This window comes from Gavialis gangeticus, unplaced genomic scaffold (genome assembly GCF_001723915.1).
Source record: "Gavialis gangeticus isolate Ggan-Ray unplaced genomic scaffold, GavGan_comp1, whole genome shotgun sequence".
Lineage (NCBI taxonomy): Eukaryota > Metazoa > Chordata > Crocodylia > Gavialidae > Gavialis > Gavialis gangeticus.
The window spans coordinates 40,916,293-40,937,535 of NW_017728993.1; the positions used below are offsets into that span (position 1 = coordinate 40,916,293).

Consider the following 21,243-nt stretch of genomic DNA (forward strand, 5'->3'; position numbering starts at 1 on the left):
GACACATTTGGATGCTTATCTTGCTGGGATCCTATGATCCCTGCTGACTTCCTGCCCCTGGGGCAGGGGGCTGGACTCGATGATCCTCCGGGGTCCCTTCCAGCCCAACTGTCTATGAAATCTATGAAATCTTTCTGCTAAATTTCAAGTCTGCTCCCCAAGCATGAGGTGTTAGAGTTTCTCAAATAAAATATTATTTTCTTAAACATAAGTGAAATGATCTCTCAAGTCCTCCTCAGAAAATCACTGAACCATATTGGTGTGAATTTAAACCAGGGGTGGGCAAAATGTGGCCCGGGGGCCGGTTGCGGCCCACCAGACCATTCTATCTGGCCCATGGGGCCCCTAACAAATTTAGAAAATTAATATTTATCTGCCCTGGGTTGCCTGTCATGTGGCCCTTGATGGCTTGCCAAAACTCAGCAAGCAACTCTCTGCCCAAAATAATTGCCCGCCCCTGATTAAACCAAAGACTCAAAGCTCCATCTTTGAAAAGTTTGGTCTATGTCAGGGGCGGGCAATTATTTCAGGAGGAGGGCCACTTACTGAGTTTTGGCAAGCCATTGAGGGCTGCATGACAGGCAGATAAATATTAATTTTCTTAATTTTGGGGGGGCCCTGCGAGCCAGATAGAATGACCTGGTGGGCCTCATCCGGCCCCCAGGCCGCATTTTGCCCACCCTAGTCTATGTGGTTAAAGTGTGGCAGATTTCTAAGACACTGAAAACATGGACTTCTATAAATCCACTTCTTCTAATGGGAAGTTCCAGAAATCCTAAGTAGTTGGTACCAGGTTCCTATACTTGTGGTAAACAATGAGACCCCATGCACGTCTCTGAGACTCCATTGATTAATTTTATTCATAGTAAAAAAAGAAAATTTCACTAAATAATTCTGGGGGGGTTTTAAAAGCACTATTTAGCAAAGATACAAAAAATATATATAGTATTGAATAAATACCTTTGAAAGCAACTATGAAAGAGAAAAAATGTTCTTGAAATCTTTTCTCAATAGGCTTGCTGCATGTATTATGCTGTTTGAAGAAATCTGTACCATGCAAAAATTGAAGCAGAACTTTGTGAAACTACTTAATCTCATTAGTGGCATGTGTCCAGCAGTACTGATTCCTCCTGCTGCACTGATTTCTCCTGCACAACGAATACCTAACCCCTCTTTTGATGGCCATCTCTGAGTGTGGAAAGACTGATTCTTTGCCATGGATTATGGGGTTATACACTGGTGTAGTTATTGGTAGGGTGACCATAGGTCCTGGTTTGGCCAGGACACTCCAGGATTTTATAGACTGGTCGCAGCTGGTTTGTTAAAAGTCCTAGGCCAGAGTCTGGAGGGGAAACAGAGCAGCTTGGCAGCTGTGCAGGCACCACTGTTCCTGTGCAGAAGCAAGAATGTGCAATATGTGGGTAGGGTGGCTCCTTGTCCAGTCCACCCATCTTGCTCCCACACAGGAGCAGTGGTGCCTGCCCAGCACACCATGCTTCTCCACTTCCCTGCCAGACTCCAGCCCCAGACTTTTGACCAAGTGGCTGGGACCAAGCTATAGGATCTTGGAGTCTACCGGCCAAACCAGGACATATGGTCACCCTAGTTAACTGGATACAACTTTCTGACTTCCACTTTAATGCAATGATTCTGAGCCAGGAGACAATCTGTTCTGCTGCTAATAAATAAGTATCGGTTCTTTTTCCGGATTGGTTTTAAATATATGCTTTGTATTATGACAGGTCTAGGCATAGGAGGAAAAGCTGAAGAGAAAGGAAGATCAAATGCTGCCACAAATATAATTTGAAAATATTTTGATTTGTGCAGAATTTGAAGAGGGAATGCAGGAAAAGAACAACATGTAGGTCCCTGGCATATCTTCATGAAATGGCACAATGGGATCCAATCCCCAGTCCCAACAGTTGCACCTCCTGCCATGCCACAGATGCATGCCAACATGCTCCAATAGCAGAATTTTGCCTAGCAGAATTTCTGCTATGCATTTGCTGTGCCCTTGGGGGAATGTTCACTGAGCCAAGGATGATGAAATAGGCTCAGGGTGCAGGATCATTCTTGACAGATCCTTCCTGGTGCTGCAAGAAGCTTAAACCCTCTGTGTGAGTACATGGCAGTATAGCATTTAAGAAAAGTAAACTGATTGGTTTGCAATTCAGAAGTGGTGTCATACCAATATAGAAGCATGATTTTTTTTTAATAGGAATTTTTTATAGGATGTTTTTCCAGGAAGCGCAGGGAAATAACCGTTTTGCCTGGGTCTTGATCGAAGTCCAACCCAAACTAAAAGCTGACAAATTCAGTGAGGACACTTCTCATTTAGCTTGACAATTCACAATCATCTCTTCAATTTCTTCGGCAAAAGTTGACTTTCAGATCTGACTGACTGGAAATATTTGGTTTGTACTAGACGTATTGTGTATACTTCCTTGAAACATTAGCTAAATTAAGAAAATAAAACTGCTGGGAGGATGTGCATACGTCCTGAGGAATGAACATAAAAGTTTTAAGGTTAGGAAGTAAATCTTAACAAATGCAATGAACAGGGAAACACAAAAGTGAATGTACAAAGAGCAGGGGAAAAGATTTGTTTTTGGGAGATGGGGTTTATTACATATATCAATATCTCCATTAATGAAAATTACTCCTGTAATGACAGTAAAGCAGCTATCCATTAATGATAACCAGGTAAAAATTATATTTGGACTTTTAAAGCTTGTCCTTGTTTTTGTTCAGTACATGAACTTGAATCTAGTCACGCACTTCTGTAAGTGTTATCACTGAAGGTTAACTGGAAAGATCTGCTAGGTGCATCAGGAATTATCAGGTCTGCACTTCGAAGCAGATTTTCAGAAGTTCTTAGCATCTCCCACTCTTCTCCGGTGGAGCGACTCTGCTGAGTTCTCTTGAAAAGATGCTCCTAAATATGCTACCACCTGTCCCAATGCTTGAAGAGGAATTGTTCCTACTTCCTAGTGGACAAAATTCTAGTAACAGTAAAATCAGTTAATAAACACTGTCCAACAAAGAGGAGAAGGCAAGGTAGTTTAAGTGGAAAGTATTTGGGTTTTTGTTTTTCCTCACCAGATGACAATTCTATCAATCTACTCTCTCACCAAGACCATCATTAGATATGGTTTTAGCAGTGTCACAAGTAACATTGTATTATATGGACACAAGAGGGGAAAAAAACAACACAAAAAATACCAAAAAAAAATAAAGCTTCTGTAAGCACTTGAGAACCTGTAGTCAAAGAACCTGCTTATCTACTTGTTAGATTTCTGGTGTTGCTTGCATTTCATTTGTGGTATCTTCTGGCAGGGAGACAATAGTGGACATGTTTTGCATGTTTCAGTTTAATAAATAACCACAAGAACAGAAAGAAAAAGAAAAAGAAAAGAAGAGTGGGCCAAATCCTATTCACTTTATTCACAGAGGACTCCCAGAAAAGTGAATTCTTACCCAAGTTAGCCAAGGAGGAACTGACATGGTATCAGTCCAAAACATTTCTGTTATTTTTATTCTTTTGACTGTACTAACCTTTCTGGGCTTTTCTTTTTTTTATTATTCGAACATCCCCTTTCTAATAGAACTTCATGCTAGAACACAACTGACTTAAAGCAAACACTTCTCACAATACAACAGAGCTGGGGTTAGATTTTGAAGTAATCACGGGTACATATTTTCCCATAAATAACATCAGATACACAAACATTAGATAATGTCCGAAATAGCAGGCAGACTTGCAAATAAATAGAATATACACCCAAGGCCTCCTCTTAACCCCCCGGAAGCTTTGGGTTTAATGGTCTCCCTGTTTGAGGCACTATTTTCAGCTCTGCCTTTCAACTGATTAAAGTACCACCTCTGTTGCTTCCTTTCCTCACACCTGGTTCCTAATATTGGGCTTTACTTCTCAACCTGGGAAAAGTGTGTAATACCCTGAATGCATCAGGCAGGGATAGGTTATTAACATCTGGTCACAGTCAACCTGCTTGATGCAAGCAGACTTCTAGCCCAGTTATTTAATAATCCTAAAGTTTTACTCAGACAAAAGTCTCATTGGAGGGCTGATCCTGAGAGGCGTTGAGCTGTTGCAGCTCCCATTAAAATCAAAGCAGTTGACTTCAATGGAATATTCATTTGATGAAATACTGTATAAGACATTCAGAATTGGGCCCTATAATTCCATGGAATTATTCTCTTACCCTAATATACTCACCACTCTGAGGTCAGACCAGTCAACACAGTGTAGGGATTAACCCTGGAACACTAGAAATAGTTTTATTTTTAATTTTTGGCAAAGGCTTATAATCAGGTGTTCTTATATGTACTGCATATTGTAGTTTAACAAATATTAGCCTATATTGTTATGTAGTATTGCAGTATTATAAATCAAAAAGGACAACTCATCTAGTGACTTCTTTTCCCTGTAATATTTCGTTAAATGTACATTGCAATCAATACACCTGCATACTTGGAAAGGTCTGTAGTATGTGATTTTTGTCTAGTACTAGCAGAGTATTGCTCCTGTATACATGACCACTACAGGCTACTTATTGAACTACAAAATGGTCTTAGTTCTTTACCTTTGTGTTAACTCAACCCTGAGCTTTGTTACTTGGGGAGAAGTTAACTTCCTAATTCACTAGAGGGTATTTAGCCAGGAGTATTTCATGTACTAACATAACACAGTAATTCAAACTGTGTTTTATTAATTCATATTCTAAATTCTCTTGCCACGTCTTTCAGTTGTCTGGGTTTGCAAGACCAGAAAAGCACTTGCCTACCCATGTTTTCTCGGAAGATACCTTTTGTTTTAATGTCTGGAGTTTCCTTTGCCTATTTTGTCAATCAGGATTACAACATGTACTTAGTATCACAGTTAGTAAGATGTGCAGTTAGCTTGTGTAAAATTTCTCTTTGAATTTTACAAGACTGCAGTAGTATTCAATATTATTCAGCAGCCCAGACAGCAAGTGTTCTTTCATAAGCAGTGGATGTATGGAATGAAACACGACTCTTCCATGGGCCATATCCTTTTTGCACCTGAAGAAGAATGCACTGCATTTGAAAACTTGTCTGAGTCTATCCCAACCATGAAGTTGTTCCAATAAAAGATATCACCCACAAAAAAACCGCGCCTCTCATGTGTTTTAAATTTCCATTCCTTTGTAAACAATTTTCATACACTGGATATCAAGTACATCTCTAAAAGGAGACATTTAGGCCTAATTCGCAGACACTTCTGCAGTTTTGGCTGTGTAAAGATTCTTGAAAGACAGGAAATTACGTTTAGTCTCGCTCTAAGGTCCTTTTACACTGACAGACTGAAACCAATGTAATTCATCTTCATTATTACAAATTATTGTTATGGTAGGATTGGGTACAACCTCATCGAAGCTAATAGGCTAATAGCCACCCTTCATTCAGGCTAGCTGTAAGAGACTCCTTTTGGAATAAGAGAACTAAAACAATAGGGACCACCTCACAAAGAACAGGCCACATGCCAGGCTGGTTAGGAACTGAGCTATGTGGCAGGGGATAGTCACTGGGGACTAAATGAAAACACAGGAAACTCTGTATTGCTTGGCGGGGGGGAGGGGGGTGCGGGGGAGCATGCATGTGTGTGCGCATGCAGAAACTGCCAGAAAAGGCAACAGAAAACCAAGGCAGTCAAAGAAGCACTTGTGGCTTAACCAGGAGAAGATCTTTTTGGATAGCATGCTGGCTAGAAAAAGCTTGAACTGTTTGATTCCTAGTGCTCAGGAAGAGAAATGGACTTTGTGTACGTTCCATGTAAAAAAACACCTGTAATTGCATGAAAGAAATACCTGATTAACATTATCCATTTTCTTCCCCATGAAAACAAACTGCTAGACCACAAATATTGACTAGCAAGTCAAGTCAGAAGAAGAAACAATATTCTCACTAAGTGCCCAATACACTTTTCACTTGCTTGTACTCATGCCGAATGCTGCTGTTTTCAGTGGAGATACTACTAGCTTGCACTCATTTAAGTGAGAGCAGTCAGGCCCTGTGAGTGTGTGAAGAAGGTTGAGATGAAGTTTGTTCAATAAATGATGATTAAGTTCATCTCTGAGAATCAAATGCATGGCACCAGCAGGTGCAATCACAGTAATCTATGCACATTGCTAGATAGGGTTAAGTATTTTACAAGATAGTGTTAACACAATTCATTTAATCTAAGTCAGCCTAATATCGGTACATCACTGTGGGACCATACAAATGTAGCAGTCCACCCACAGGCTATCATTTGCCAGATCATGGTAAGCTCTTCAGGTCATTAACTGTATTTCGCTATGGGTTCCTGCAGCACCTACACATTGGGGCCTGATCCTAACTATCCACTACTTAAAAATAGGTAATATCAATCATTATGACTCTTATGTTCTTCAGTGAGTAAGAACACCTATAGCAGGAATCTGTCAGGCACAGCAATTAGATAATACTCCACAGAAGAATGACTCAAATGTGACATTTCAACAACTGAACACTCATAGATGCAAAATGGACATGCAGCATGGCAAATGGAAAAAGCCACAATTAAATCAAGCCACAGCAATCTCAAAAGAGAGAAGTAATAGGCATAGAACATGCTCCATCTAAATGGGACATAATCAAAGTCCACTACTAATAACACTCTAAGGCAACTAGAAAATGTTTGGAAAATAGCAAAAGACAGAACTTACTTCACTGATGTAAAAATCTGAACAAACAAACACAAACTCTATTGTAACATAGAAACAACTGCTCTGTTCCATCCACCCCCTGGGACTCGGATGCAATTTAGATTGGGGATCCGGGGAAGAAAATGCACATTGGAACATAACACCACTTGACTGGAATCAAAGGGTAGGTGACAAACTGACAACTATGCAAATGCACGATTTCTACTAGCCACAAAAATCAATCAAGAGATTGCCAAACACATAGGTAACTGGATGTAAATAATACCCCATCTGCTTAACTGCATTTGACTTTAAAAAAATGGGCAAAATAAACTGATGCTTGCCACAGAACAGTTCTTTAGGCTGAGAAATTTCACCTGATGTAAAATCACACAGGGGGAAGAAGACCCATTTCTGTATATAGCTAGAAGTAAAAATTAAGTCAGGACAAAACAGTATATCACTTAGCTGCATGATAGATGACAAACTGGTTCAGACCTGATTTTAAGCTACTGCAAATAAAGATAATACTGTAACCAATTGGCAAAGAGCATACCATTGGTCTTATAGCTCTCAAAGACACTGACCTTGTTCTAGGGACTCAACTGCATCGAAACCTATTGCTTCCCTGTCCTTAACACCCTGCATTTAGTGGTAGAGTGCAATGCTCTTACTTGTATTGAATATAAATTTCACCAGTATGAGTAAAGAGATCCGAATTTGGCTATTATGAGTTGCTAGACTGCTAGTCCACACAAAATGCTGCATAACTAAATCACAGGATTGTTAGTAATGTGGCAGCTCAAAGAGCAATCCTTGAAACAAGCTATGTAAAGCAGTGTGGGGGCTTTCTTAATATTTATTTTAAGGTTTATATCATTGTTTCACACAGCTCTGCTTTGTCATGTCTTCTGAAATATATAGCTATTAATTTTATTTCATATAAAGAGAGAAAAGGCAGCAGCAATACCAACATTACGGGAAGTGGAGATTTCAACAGGAAATCTTTTAAATAGCTCAGAAGATACTAAAGACCAAATCTTCAGCTGATGTAAATTAAAAAGTGTACTGGCTGTTGTTAGTCACTTACCCCAGCTGAGGATCTACCCAAGAATGCCTGATTCTTTAACTGAATTTTAGTCATTATTTGTTGCTTACTGCCACATTTAATCTTCCTACAGAGCAAGTGTTTATGTACTGTCAAGCATGACTGAGAATTTCTACATAATTTGCTTGGGAGTTGGAATTTTTTGGTCTACTAACATAAAATGCTAGTGTAGTTCAACTTATTCTCTCCTACATCATCCAGTTTTGCCTCTGCCTTTGCTTTTCAGTTCTGCTGGTAAGTATGCATGGAAAAAAAAATAAAAATGAGAAAGAAAACATAAAAAGTAATCTGTTGTTTATCAACTAAGAGGAGGATTCCCAAATTCAAAATTTGGCTGCTGGCATTAATGCAACTAAACCAATGCAGCTGATGAGATGGACAAAAACCCTAAAAATTTGTCTGCATTGTAGCTCACGATGACATATGTAAACCAGCTTTAGCTTGATAACTCGGGACTGTAGCTGCAGCACCATGGAGCTCAGCAGGAGCTAGTTACTTAAGTATTTCCTCAGCTGCTTAAGCAGCCCAGTCTAGGTTATGGGCTACTGTGGTTATACTACAAGCATTAAGCCAGCTAGCTCCTTCAAGTTTGCTTGTATATATGAGCTGCAGTAGAGACATACCCTAATTATATTTCATTTCTGTTATATACCAGTAAATTGTTAGAAGGTGAACTGAAAGACATAAAAGGGGGAAAAAAGAGTGAATTAAATTAATTAGATATCACATTACTTTCTTTCTAGTTTGGGGTTTTTTTATTCCCTTTCATTCATACAATAGTAGTTCAAGCAAAAGTAAGAAATTCAAGAGAAATCACATTAAAAAGGGGGTTTTTTTCTTTTTCCTTTCTGAAAGTTTTATTATATGTTGTAGTTTAACCTTTGTTATGCAGCATACAGTAATATTACTCAAACAAGGTGTGGCTGGCATTTTTATGGTCCATCAAGGATTTTTTTCCTCCAAATTTTTATGCTGTCACAGTTTACATTCCATATGCTTTGTGCATAGCCAGCTGATTCAATCAAGACTCATCGGATGTACTGAGATTTATGGGTCATATTTTTAAAAGGTGTTTACGAACCTAAAGATGCAACTAGGTGCCCAGTAGGATTTTCAAGAGCAGCTACATCTTTAGGTACTGAAATATCTTTTAAAAATCTGGCATTATCCCTTAGTGGATACACGGATACCTGCTGGATACATGAACTTGTCCCTTAAACTTGGGTTTTCATTGCTCATGTTGAACAAACTCTCATTATATTGGAAATCATTACTGTCATGATGGCAAACAAAAAGACTACTACATTTAGCATTTTGAAATTCAGAAGCCACCATACTTGAGAATCAAGATATGTAAGACAGGATGTGGTTTGCACTAACTACAACTGATCGTGGTCCAAGGCTGGTACTGAAAATATGTCAGAATCTTAATTGTGTGTAGTCTTCCCCTAAATAAAGTCTCAGTTCAGGGAAACAATACATACATAAATGCCATTGACTACATGCATACTTAAGTGCTTTCCTGAATCAGGACCTAAATCAAGGCCCACTCAGTGATCTATATGCTTAGTCATATTTTTTCTCTTGGCAAGTAAAAATAGTATTGTAGACAAACCTGTGAAAAATCCCACATCTGTCTGATGCAGCCCTGTTAAAATCAGGAGGGCTGTGCCAGAGATGAAACAATTCAAAGGGCATTATATTAATTTCAAGTGTTTATGTTTTTTTGTTCAGCTTTAATTATATCATTGCCCAAGTCCTGCAATCTTTTACCCATAACGTATTCTAGCAAAGCACCATTGGCTTAAATGCAAGGTTTGCTTGAGTAAGGACTAGAACGTAGAAGAGTTGGTTTTACACTGATAAGACGTAGTATAAAATCCGAACATTGACATCTGCTTTGGGAAACAGAACAAACTAAAACACAGATGATGTTTGTATATTTTACTTTTAATCTTCTACCTGGACATCAGGGTGGAACCTTGTTTTGTGTGCTGCTGCTAAATTATTTCATTATGACTTGTTTACTGTATTTTTATTCAATTAACTGATTTTTTCTGAACATTCAGTACAGTTTTTGGTAGCTAGTTAACAAGTCAAATAGCATGTCAGAACAAGTAATGTTTTTTTATAATATTAAGAGACTGAGGATTTTTTTTTTACTCACTTGTTCCATCCCTGTCTTTTTAATCAATCAGATAAATTCACCTTGTTTTTCAATGGCCTGAATCCTGATAGCTCTGCACACTTGATAGGTAATTTAATCATCACTGGTGTGGATGAACTCAAGCTCAAATTAGCTCCTGAAAGGCTTATTCCTCTCTTAGATAGCTCTGCTTTTCCACTTTTATGTAGGCACTGAGCTTCACCAACTGGTTAGCTGGAGGTGTTATTAAAAATTTACTGAGAGAAACAAAGGTGTGCTCTGCTGTCTCCTATTACCCTTTCTACTGTTACCTTAGCAGACAAAAGGTATGGAATCTGCTTCATGAATAATGAGTCATGTAATATGCATAATGCATTTTAATGGTATTGAGTAATAACATTAAGAAAAGATACTTGCAGTCTTCAAACTGTACTCTGTAACCGTCTCAGTAATTTGTTCTGATTCTCCACCAGTTAGATTGCTAAAACATTTTCCCCTAAAACTCTGATCTTTTCTGTACCCGAGGCAGGACTTAACTGAAGTCCATGGCATCCACAGTAAAGGATCTAGTTCCATAGGCATAATAATATAGGATACTTGCCTATATTCTGAATCCTGAAGGCCTTTTTCAGTTTTTACTTGTGCCTGTCATAAACAGAATGATCCCTAGTTTTAGTGGAATTCATGTTTGAGCAAAGATTGGTAAGACTTCCGGACTTGTGCCATTGGTTAGGTTACAGGACATGTTAAAGGGAGAATTTTTTTTAAGTGGGTTTACATTCTCTCCTTTCTTAAAAGCTCTTGTCCTTATCTTGGGTTAGTCTACCAGAACTGACCTCTTACATTTCAGCTAGGCTGTGTTAGTGTGTGTTGCGTATTAACATTAGTCCCCAGCTAGTAAGGTGCAGGTAGGCGCTCTGCATTCTGGTTCAACTGTGCAACTTGGTACCTAAAAGATAGCTATCAGAAGAGTGACACTTGCCATCAACCAAAGCAAGGTTCATGCTGCCTGAGGCACTCTGAAGTGCTTTAACCTGGAGTCGGAATTACTTCTCTCTGAAGCTGCTCGTGAGTGAAAAGAATCCTTCTGAGCAAAGGGGAGGGAGGCTGAATGGGCTCTTTGGTGGATTCTCATTTCCACATTGCAGCCTTCATTCAGCTTCTGCTAACTGTTTTTCCCGTAAAACAGACTTAGTGTTTCCCTCATTATTGCATCCTGTCTACCTCTCATTCCCATCTTCCCCTTCTTTATTTATTTGTGCCTTCCCAGTGCTCCCTATTATACCTGGCACATCCTTCCCATCCTGTTTATCATGCCATTTATCTCTCTTCCTTTTAACACTTAAAGCCATTACCTTCTCTTCTGAGCTCATCTTTAAATTGATTATGACAGTCTACATGACCTAAGTAAAATCTGGTTAATTTGTGGCTTGGTAATGATTGATTAATAATCCACAAATGATGGATCATCAGTAGTTAGCTATGTTCAACTTTCCATGAAATGTATTTTGCGTGTTATATGGAGACACAGTACTGTGATTCTTGACATCTATATTGAAGAAAAAATATATTACAAAAATTCTAAATGCAAATTGTGTATAGCTTAGCTTGCTGTGTGACAACTCTCTAAGATTATACAGATGCATGCTTAATGCAAAGTCTCACACCACAGAAGTGGAGTGCTTGCCACAATTATGAAGTAAAATATTCAGTTAAAGACTTTTGCTTTACACTCATTGTCAATAGGTCTGTAGAATGGAGTGATCTATTTTCTATGTCTTGCTGATTCAAGAAAAGCTGAAGAGTATTTAATGCTTTGCAAGCATTGGCTGGCTTGAGGAATGAAAGGGGAGGGGAGACATCCTGTAAGCAGACTAATTATCAGGAGCAAATTCCATTGTGATTTTGTATAAGTGTACATTTGGAAATTACTAATTAAACTTCAACAATGATGAATCAGACAGGGTGTTTTTGTTAGAAATCAATAGGACTCTGAGGAGTATTCATTGCACCGACTAGTAAGACCATAACAATAACTTTTACTGTATTGTAATTGGTACTGCACTCACCTGTTTCCTTACTGTCCGCATGCTTCTCACTCTCCCCCTTGCCTAGTATGTATCCTCTGTTTCACTGTTCAGTAAGGGAGATGTCTTGCAATATCATGCACACAAGTCATCCTGCTAATAGAGTTCAAATATTTTGCTAAGCTCAGCATTGTGGCACCTGACCTTTAGGTGTCCTGCCACCAGGTGAAAGCCACAGCCCATTGTTAGGCCCCAAGGTTTGTGCACCTCATAACAGGATCCACAAAAGCCAGCATGCTGAGCTGCCTCAGCTACTCGAGACGAAGTGCCAAGAAGAGGGGAATGATTCCTTAAGGAAGTTAAAAGTGTCTAACTCTGGACTGTAGAGAAATACCATCTTCCAGTTAGGAGTCCCAGATTTTAACCCTCTCCTTGAGTCAGGTGTCTAAGCCAGCCCTTTCTCACAAAATAAAGGTAGCAAGCAAAGGTAATAGCATTCCCCTTTTACCAAATCGCTTTTGTGTCTAGGGCACTCATCTATGATGTGGAAGACCCAGATTGAAGCTCTACCCTGCCCCCCCCCCCACCTGAGAAGACTTGAACCCACATCCTCCAAGTCTGATGAGGGTGCTTTAACACCAGCTGCAGGATATTTGCGGGGAAGGGCAGGGTGCTTTGTCATTCTTTCCTGTTAAAGCTGTTCTGTGTTCACTAAATTTAATATTAATTGCTATTTTATGATTCAGGAGATACTGGGACCACCGTTACCTTCTCTTTCCAGTAGTTTTTACAGGGTTTGTTTGGTATTATTTGCTGCTGGGATTGTTTATGGATTTTACATTAGACAGTCATTGGCTATGCAAACAGAACTATCTCTGCCAGCAGGAGCTGAACTTAAGATTCCTGCACCCAGAAGAGTGCCCTCCTCATGCTGCAAAATTGTACTCTCTCTTGCTTATGTGGTCTGAATTGCTTCTGTGTATGTGCAGCAGTTTGTCTGGGCACCTAGGGATCCTTTCAGATCACAAGTAGAAGTGCCTAATGAATCTAGTTGGGACGGGGGGGGCGTGTTATGACTGCTGCGTGGTGTCAATTTAGATTGCTGTTTGTGACTTATGCACCTAAATTCCACCTTACTCTTGTTTAGGTCCCTACAACATCACTTTAAATCTGTCAATGTGGTGCTTTTGTAAATCTAACAAACATCCTAGTTTGACTAAGACAGTCCTGATGGGAGAAAAAAGAAACATGGGTATCCTGATGGTATTTTAAAAAATTGAGATTTTTGTCATGATTTAAAATTCCTGCCCTGGCAGTGACAGAGAGTTGACTGTTTCCCTTCTGGATGTGCTACCTTCCAAACCAAGATTGCAGCCACCATAGTGCAGCACTGTGCATACACTAGGAAGTTCTGGCAAGAGGTAAAACCTGCTGGCATGGGCACAGCACTACAATAACTGTCTACACTACATCTGCCTCCAGTGGGCTCCAGCAGCATTGCACACACATAGGTGCACTGAATTGTTCCATTTCAGGATACCAAAATTTTAGGAGATTTACACTCTTGCAAATTCTAGCCTAGCTTTTTATTCTCTGGGTAAAGTGCCAAACCCACCTGTGGCAATATATATAAATATATGTTGCGTTATAATAAGGTGAGTTTCCTAATTTGGCTAAAGTTATGTACTTCAATAAAAATCATTCAAGAACATCTTCAATACTTTATTAATTTAAAACATTATTCCAATAAATATATATCAATAAACATAAGACACACCAAAAAACCTAAATAAAGACATGTACGATCCTTCCAACAAAGTAAAAACAATAACGTGTTTTTTTTTCACTGAGGTATGCACAGGATCATTTAAGGCAAAATCAATTATTTATACTTTTATGATTCCTATCCACCTCAGGTATAATACCATTAAAAAATACAAAAGCCCAAATATACAAACAAATCTATCAGTAACTAGTTAGCTATTTCCCAGTTATTTATAATCAAACCCAGAGTGGTGAAGATGATGGTCATTCTGGACAGAAAGCCTGTGCCTCGCCCTTTGGTCTTGCCCTTCTCAATCAGGGACAAACGGGTATTCTTAGGAGCTCCAATTAATAAGGCTTTGGCTTTTTCTGTTAAGTCCTTCACTAGTGGACATAGAGAGAAGTTAACTCCCAATCCACACACACATACATAAGCAAAGTCATACAGCCAGCTCTTGCGTGGATAACAGATAGACAGTTTAGAAACGCAGAAGGGGCCTGACTCTTTTCACCCTAGTTTCCAGCAGTGTAACTCCTGATTTATGCCATTATTATGTGAAAGCAGAATCTAGCCCAAGCTGAGACTTTGGCTCTGAAAGTAGCAAGATGTCAGATTGCACTGTCCAACCCCACTCCTCCTCTACTGGCTGTCCAGTTAGGAAATGACAAAAAAAAGCTACTGAACAGTTAAGTTGACCTGAACAAGCAGTCCTTACAATGTTTACCAGATTTTTCAGTGTATTTATCATGTAAACTCTTACCCTTATTTCCCTGCAAGTTATTTAAAAAAAAAAAGAGAGAGTTGAGGGATTTCATCTTTGCCATGGGCAAAGAACCTTCCAGCTCACAGCTGTTTTGTAGCTTATCTACATTTGGAGTTTCAGGCTTCAGGTGGAAATGTTTGTTTTCCAGTGTTTAAAAAAAAAAAAAAAAGCAAGGGAGAGAAGAGAGAGAAAGAGAAAGAAACCCCAGCCAAGTCCTTCCAGTTGAACTTCAAAGCTGCTGTCCTGTCCTCTCCTTTTGTCTCTGAGCTCCTGCCCATAAAGGTAATGCCAGGATCTGTGCTAAGGGCAGGGCTCAGGGCCACCAGGAAAGCTGAGGAAGCCTGTTCACATAGTGTTGTAGGTGTTTGCGAGACTGTAGGCAGGTCTCATTTCAGACCATGTTGTGTCTCCCGATGTCTCCTTAAATCCACCTTCCTCTGGAAGCCTTTGCCACACAGATCACAACCAAAGGGCTTGAAGCCGGTGTGCTTACGACTGTGGGTGATGAGATTGGAGCTTTGACTGAAGGCTTTGCCACACACCTGGCACTTGTGGGGTTTCTCACCTATAGGGTGAAGCGGGTAAAGACAGAGCAGTCCCTGTGTTAGAGAGCCAGCACACTGCATAAGGAGATCAAAGAGAAACTTGCCACAGAAAATGCACTTCACACTTTAAAGTTTATCATCTGCAATACTGCCCTTTCTAAAAGACCACAGAGAATAGTCCTGCTTGCCAAGAAAGTATGATGAATTAAATACTGGCTCTACTGAAAACATTGAAAAAACTCCTGTTGACTTCAAGAGGGACAGGATTTCAGCCTCTTTTAATTTTACGTTACCAAATAACTGCTATGATGAAATCCAAACCTCAGAACAGCTCTGCACATCCACAACTCCCATTAATTTCAGCTGAAGCTGTGAATGCTTAGCACCTTTCAAAATCAGCCTCCGTAAGGAGAAAGGAATACAAATACGGGCAGGGATGCTGTTCAGCATCCATAGCACACCTGTAGTGTAGCTTATATATTTAAGGAAATCTGAATTCAGTAAAGGACCTGGTTTTAGGGCACTAAATTAAAACTCCAGGGTCAGATTCTAAACTTAGTTATACCCATGGATCCTGGACTATCTGCATTGGCTGACCTGGAATTTGGCAAGGTTTTTTTGTGGTTGTTTTTATTTGACCAACTGTGTAGTTGGGAGAGATGGAATCTGGCCAAAGATTTCCACAGTAGAGTCCAATTGAAAAAACTAATAGGAAAAAGACATTTTCCCTTTATGATTTAAATGATTTATCTTAAATTAGCAACCATCAGTAGAATAGATTTATAAATAAGCTATTTTTACAACAGCTAGTAACCTCTAAGAAAATCAAATACTTTGCTAGACAGACAGTACTAATATACAGAAATATGTCCTGAGTAACGTTATTTTCCATCACTTACGGCAGTGTTCCTTGCAGTGAGAAAAGGACATTTAATTTTCAAAGGCTTCTGAGAAGACCTGCTGTCCCTTTAAACTAAATTATTTTTAAATATGCCTTCCTACAGTAATTCACCTGCAGCTTATTAGTTTCCATATTCATTATCACTGACAATGAAACCTGAGAATGCTGCACCTCTCCTTCCATTATATGCCCAACTGCAGCCATTTGATTGGAAAATCCGGGTGGAAGCCCAATAGACAGGCAATCTCTGAGCAAATATTTAGACTGAGTTGGACCCACAGCCCTTGAGTTTAGTGTTTGATCTGGAGGAGGAGGCTGTTGTTTCTGCTATTGTAAAGTGGCAGCCTGTGGATAGAGATACTGCAGATTCACCTGTCATTTACAGGGGCTTCAGCTCTAAATCAAGGCCAATATAAATACAGTGGTCTACAAGTCATCCTACAGAAAAGCCCTTCTGGATAAACACAGGGTGGATCCTATGAAAGGAACACTGATTGGATTTATTCCGATTTCAGTTATTTAACAGATGCTGTTCAAGAAACCAGGGTCTAATCTCCCTTCTTTTCACTACCACCCTACTTGGGTTCTTGCAGTGTAAGACACTCGTGTGGAGCAAAGGCCACGCAGAATGAGATGAATGCATTAGAAATGGATTGATGGGAGAAGGGAACTCTCCTGAAATCTATTCTAGGGAATGGGGGATAAGTTCCAGCTGCTGGGATACTGACCTGTGTGAATGAAGGTGTGTTTCTTCATGTCAGATTTCTGGTGAAACCGCTTCCCACAGTACTGACAGGGATAGGGGCGCGTGTCTGAATGGATGAGCAGATGTGTAGACAGGGTGGAAGATCTCTTAAAGCTCTTGCCACAGATCTTACAATCAAAGCTGCGTTCCTGCAGATAGAACACACCCCACATGCACATTTTGTCATTCTATAAACTGCACTTGCAGCACAGTCAGCCAGCCAGGGCATTAACACATACTCCCCCCCCCAAGAACCACATTCTCCTCCCCTACATGTACCCTACATGCCAGCGGAGTCACTAACACAGCAAAGACTACCCATGAGATGTCTAATTCAAAGTCCAGGAAATTCACTTTCTTCCCAGCTCTATGCACTATTCACAAGTAGTGACTTCATCAAACAGCCACAGGGGCTTGTAGGCACAGCCACTTTGGTGAATGGGAGTGCGCAGAGTGTGTGTTCATGCTCCAGCAGGAGGATCCAAGGTAGGAGCAGGGGGACTTCACTGAGCCACAAACAGCTGCTGGACAGCTCTAAGGAGCACTTAGTCAATGAAAGCAGCCAGAAATAAGCACAGCATGGTACCCCATCTGATACCTTGTGGGAGAGTAAGGCATGTATGGGAATTTTTGTTGTGGTTTGATTTTTGTTTGATCAAGCTGCTATTGTTATTACTTTTCATCATAATTTAATTCAAAGGTGCTAAGTGCTTTAAGATAGGAGTCTGCTTGATTTATCAATGTTACTATAAACCCAAATAAAACACATCAGAAACATTGGTGCTTCAACCCTGCCCCTCCACTCCAGCCTCAGACACTCCATCACACTTTCCTGTCTTCTACTCCATTTCTAGACACCCATCACAAAAACTGTTCTTCCTTTCAACCTGTCTTGCATCATCTCCTCTTTCTCTTTTCCCACTAAACAGATTCTTCCTCCAAGGTCCTGCTGTGCTTTTCAGACATGTTTCCTTATTTTAAGTCTGTACTTGACTTTCTTTGTTCTGTCCTAAATTCTCTCCCCTTGACTTTTCAGTATGCTGCATTGCTCTTTCCTCCACTGGTTAATTGCTGATAAGATATTTCCCTTCATTACCTACCCTGCCATTTTACTCATTCCCTTGTAAATAAGAGTTAGCAAATGTTTCACTGCAAGTCTATCCTCCTGAAGCTAAGGTAGGGAGGGAAGATTTGCCATGCCAGTTGGGTGGGTGAAGAGGAAATATGGCACAATTATCATCAGGTGGAAAAAGTTACAAATCTTCCTACCAAACTTAACTACCACATTTTCTTTGTGTGTGACTCAGATCATGTTGCGATGGGTGAAGTCTGCTCTGTACACACAATTAGGTGTTCAGATGCTGTCTCATGCTACAAATTAGGGAAAGTTTGCGCCATTTGGGGCGGTGCTGACTAGAAGCTACTCACAGAAAGTTTCTTTAACTGCTTCAGCAGTCTACCATCCTGCCATAACGTCTTGACTTTGTGTGTGAGAGTGTAACTCCTGACAGGAACAGTTGTTTTATTAATTTGTGCTGTTTATGAAGCAGCATAGGGTTTCCCTATATCATTACATACAAACACAGACCCTGGAGAATGTGTATTCCATATTCTGTTATTTTAATTCTTCTGTAGCTATAGCATTTGACTCCCATGTGCTCTTCCCCTCCCATACCTCCTTGGCACCTTTTGTGATGTTCTCCTCACTCCAAGCACCTTCCCTCCCCAGCCCAAGTGCCTGCAGGTCCCACACTCTTTGCTTCAACTGGCCATCTGATGCCACATAATTGCCTTAGCTGCTTCCCTGGCACTGCACCCTTTGCCCACTGCCTGCCCTGATTCTGGAGTCCTCCCCCTCCCCCTACCTCTGTGGTGCTTACCTGTGAGTGCACAGCCTTGTGCTGCTCCAGGCTGACTGCATGGCCAAAGGTCTTGCCACACATGTCACAGGCGAAGGGTCTTGTGCCACTGTGTGAACGGCGCACATGCACCTCCAGGCCATGCGGTGTAGAAAAGACCTGAGAGGAGAGTGCATGTAGGGGTCAGGCAAGCCAGAATGCAAGAAAAGAACCAGGGATCAATCAGGACCAGAACTGTGGGGACGGATTCCTACCTTGCTGCACTTGACGCACTTGTAGGAGCCGGTGGTGATGAGTAAGGGGCGGCACAGAAGCTCTGCCTCCACCTTGATTCCACCTGGGCCCTTCTCCTGCTGCAACCCAGGCTGGGCCTCTGCATAGAGGCCTGGAGCTGCTGCTGAGGATCGCTCAAAGAGTCCTGACCCAGGGGAACCGAAGTCACCATAGAGTCCCAGGGCTGAGCCACGCTCTGCATTGTAGAGGGCAGACTCTGAGCTCCGCTCACAGAAGAGGCCCAGGGCTGAGGTACGCTCCAGGGTTGGGCAGGGCCTGTAGCTCTGCACCAAATGCCTCAGCTCAGAGCCACCCAGGCTGCCCCATGCATATGGCTTGAAGGGTACAGAGAACGGCGGTGCCTCATCCAGAGAGGGGCAGACAGAAAGCTCGGAGGCTGTGGAAACACAAAGCATGGTCAGTTAGTGGGATTTGCAGCACAGCCACCACCTACTGTGCACAAGGCAATTCAAGGGCATGACATGGGTTCTAAATCCAGACACTTTTGGTGCTGCACACTGACATCTACGCTACCTCCAAGAAGGAGGGGCAGTTAGACTGCATAGTGTGCTATGGGCGCTATGCATCCATTACAACGGCATAGACCCACCAATGTAGTCAGGTCTTTTTTTTTTAAGTGATCATTAATGTCCTTCCCATTGGCTTTGATTGGAGTTTTGGTGGTCAGCCCCTCTGAAAAATATGCCCAATATATCTGATACTGGGCAGCAAAATTAACTGTGTACAGAGCACTCTACGTATACTTATACATACACCGTTTTGGACATACCAGTAGCCGCTCCAGAGTTAAAGCTATGATGAGATTTATGCTTTTAGCAGACCTGAATTCCATCTATTTCATAACTTGAAAGACTTGAATTTATTCTCCCAAACTTGGCATCATCTGTCTTGGTGGTTCTCAACTTTTTCAGACTCAAGGCAACCCCTTGCTGGACTCAAGACTTAGAAGATGCCAGTTTAGCTTTCACTTGCTTTTTGATTACAGAAAAATAGAGAAATTCTTCTGGTGCAAAGAACTCAGGAAGACCACACTGCGCTAGGTCAGAATGTTTTTAACACTATGAATTTCTATTTGAAATCGCTGTGGTTATCTTTTGAATCGTGTGTATACCTACAAAAGCTAACATGGTGCAGTTCCCCACAGCACTCCTGAAAAGATCTCAAGGCACGCCAGGGTAAAATGACACCCTGGTTGAGAATCACTGATCTATCTTTAAAGGAGAATTGAAATGCCTAAGTAGTTTTCCTCACTTTTGCAGAGGAAACATTTAAAAATATTCTTTTCCCAGAACAGAATCCTTTATGCTCATGTTTCTCTAAATTAATCTAGGTAAAACAGAACACCCCCCCACCCCCACAAACTCCAAGCAGCACAAGCACCTTGTGATAATCTTGGACATAAGTCATGTTTCAAATTAAACAGCAAATAGAGTTATTCCCCTCACTGGGGTCATAACCTATGTGAGTTTCATCAAGTCTAACTGACATACACAAATTCATCAGCTACTTCTGTTGCTGAGTAAAACTAAAACAGAAATTGTCAAAGCGTTTTCAGTTGTTTTACCAGCATTTTCCCAAACAGCTTTAACTAGAGTAATCTGTGGTATAAAAAGTCCTGGTTACAGCTGGGGGAGGACCCTGGTACAGGGGGAGGACCAGGAATGGACCCAGGCCCTGAAGGGCTGTTTGGGATTGCGGCATCGGGGTATCAGGGGTTCTACACAGACACATGCGCTGGTGGGCCACAGAGAAGAGGCAGACGGGGGTGACCTGTCCACTGCTGACACCTCTACAAGGCCATGCTGCTCTCAATCACTGCTCCTGCCCCAGCCCTCTCACCCCGAACATCTTCCCACACACTCCCACCCTGCATGTCCACAATTACTCCTGAGCTGTGGATGCCAAGGTTTCTGAAGCCCAAATGGGAAGGGGTGATGTGGAGAAAGAGTACTTGATACCTTGGCTGTTCAGTTCCTTGCTTTCTAACCTCTGAATTGGCCTTTGCTCCTAACTGGGAGGGGAGCACCCTGTGGGGGTGGGCACAGGGAATCCAGGCATCAATATATGTACCCCTAGGGCTGGGACAGCTGTGAAAAGCCAAGCTGGCTGAGGCCACAAGCTCCCCCAACCCCCTGCACTGATTGCAAAGCTGTGGCAGGGTCACATCAGCTCTCCTCTCTTCTCTGCCCTGTCCCTCACAGTTTCCTCTCAACCTCCCCACCCCCTAAAGCCCCATCTCTGGCCACCAGGCCCTTTCACCCGGCTGCCGCCTTCCCAGCCCTCCCGCTTGTGGAGAAAAGCTGGAGAAGTCCCGCTTCGTGCCCGCGGGAGGGCTGGGGGCCGGCGCTCCCCGCACAGCGCGGCCTGGGGCGCTGCGGGCACG

General features: G+C 41.4%; 1 protein-coding gene across 1 annotated transcript in view; it reads right to left on the reverse strand.

The window, feature by feature from the left end:
- Nucleotides 1-13,735: 13,735 nt before the first annotated feature.
- GFI1 (growth factor independent 1 transcriptional repressor) overlaps nt 13,736-21,243 on the reverse strand; it is a 9,148-nt gene continuing 1,640 nt past the window's right edge. Inside the window, exons 3-6 of the mRNA XM_019501609.1 lie at nt 18,821-19,236; nt 18,588-18,725; nt 16,691-16,856; nt 13,736-15,081 (exon numbers count right to left, since the gene is read on the reverse strand). Coding sequence (XP_019357154.1) covers nt 14,903-15,081; nt 16,691-16,856; nt 18,588-18,725; nt 18,821-19,236 — 899 coding nt within the window. The 3' untranslated portion in view covers nt 13,736-14,902. The remainder of the gene's footprint in view (nt 15,082-16,690; nt 16,857-18,587; nt 18,726-18,820; nt 19,237-21,243) is intronic.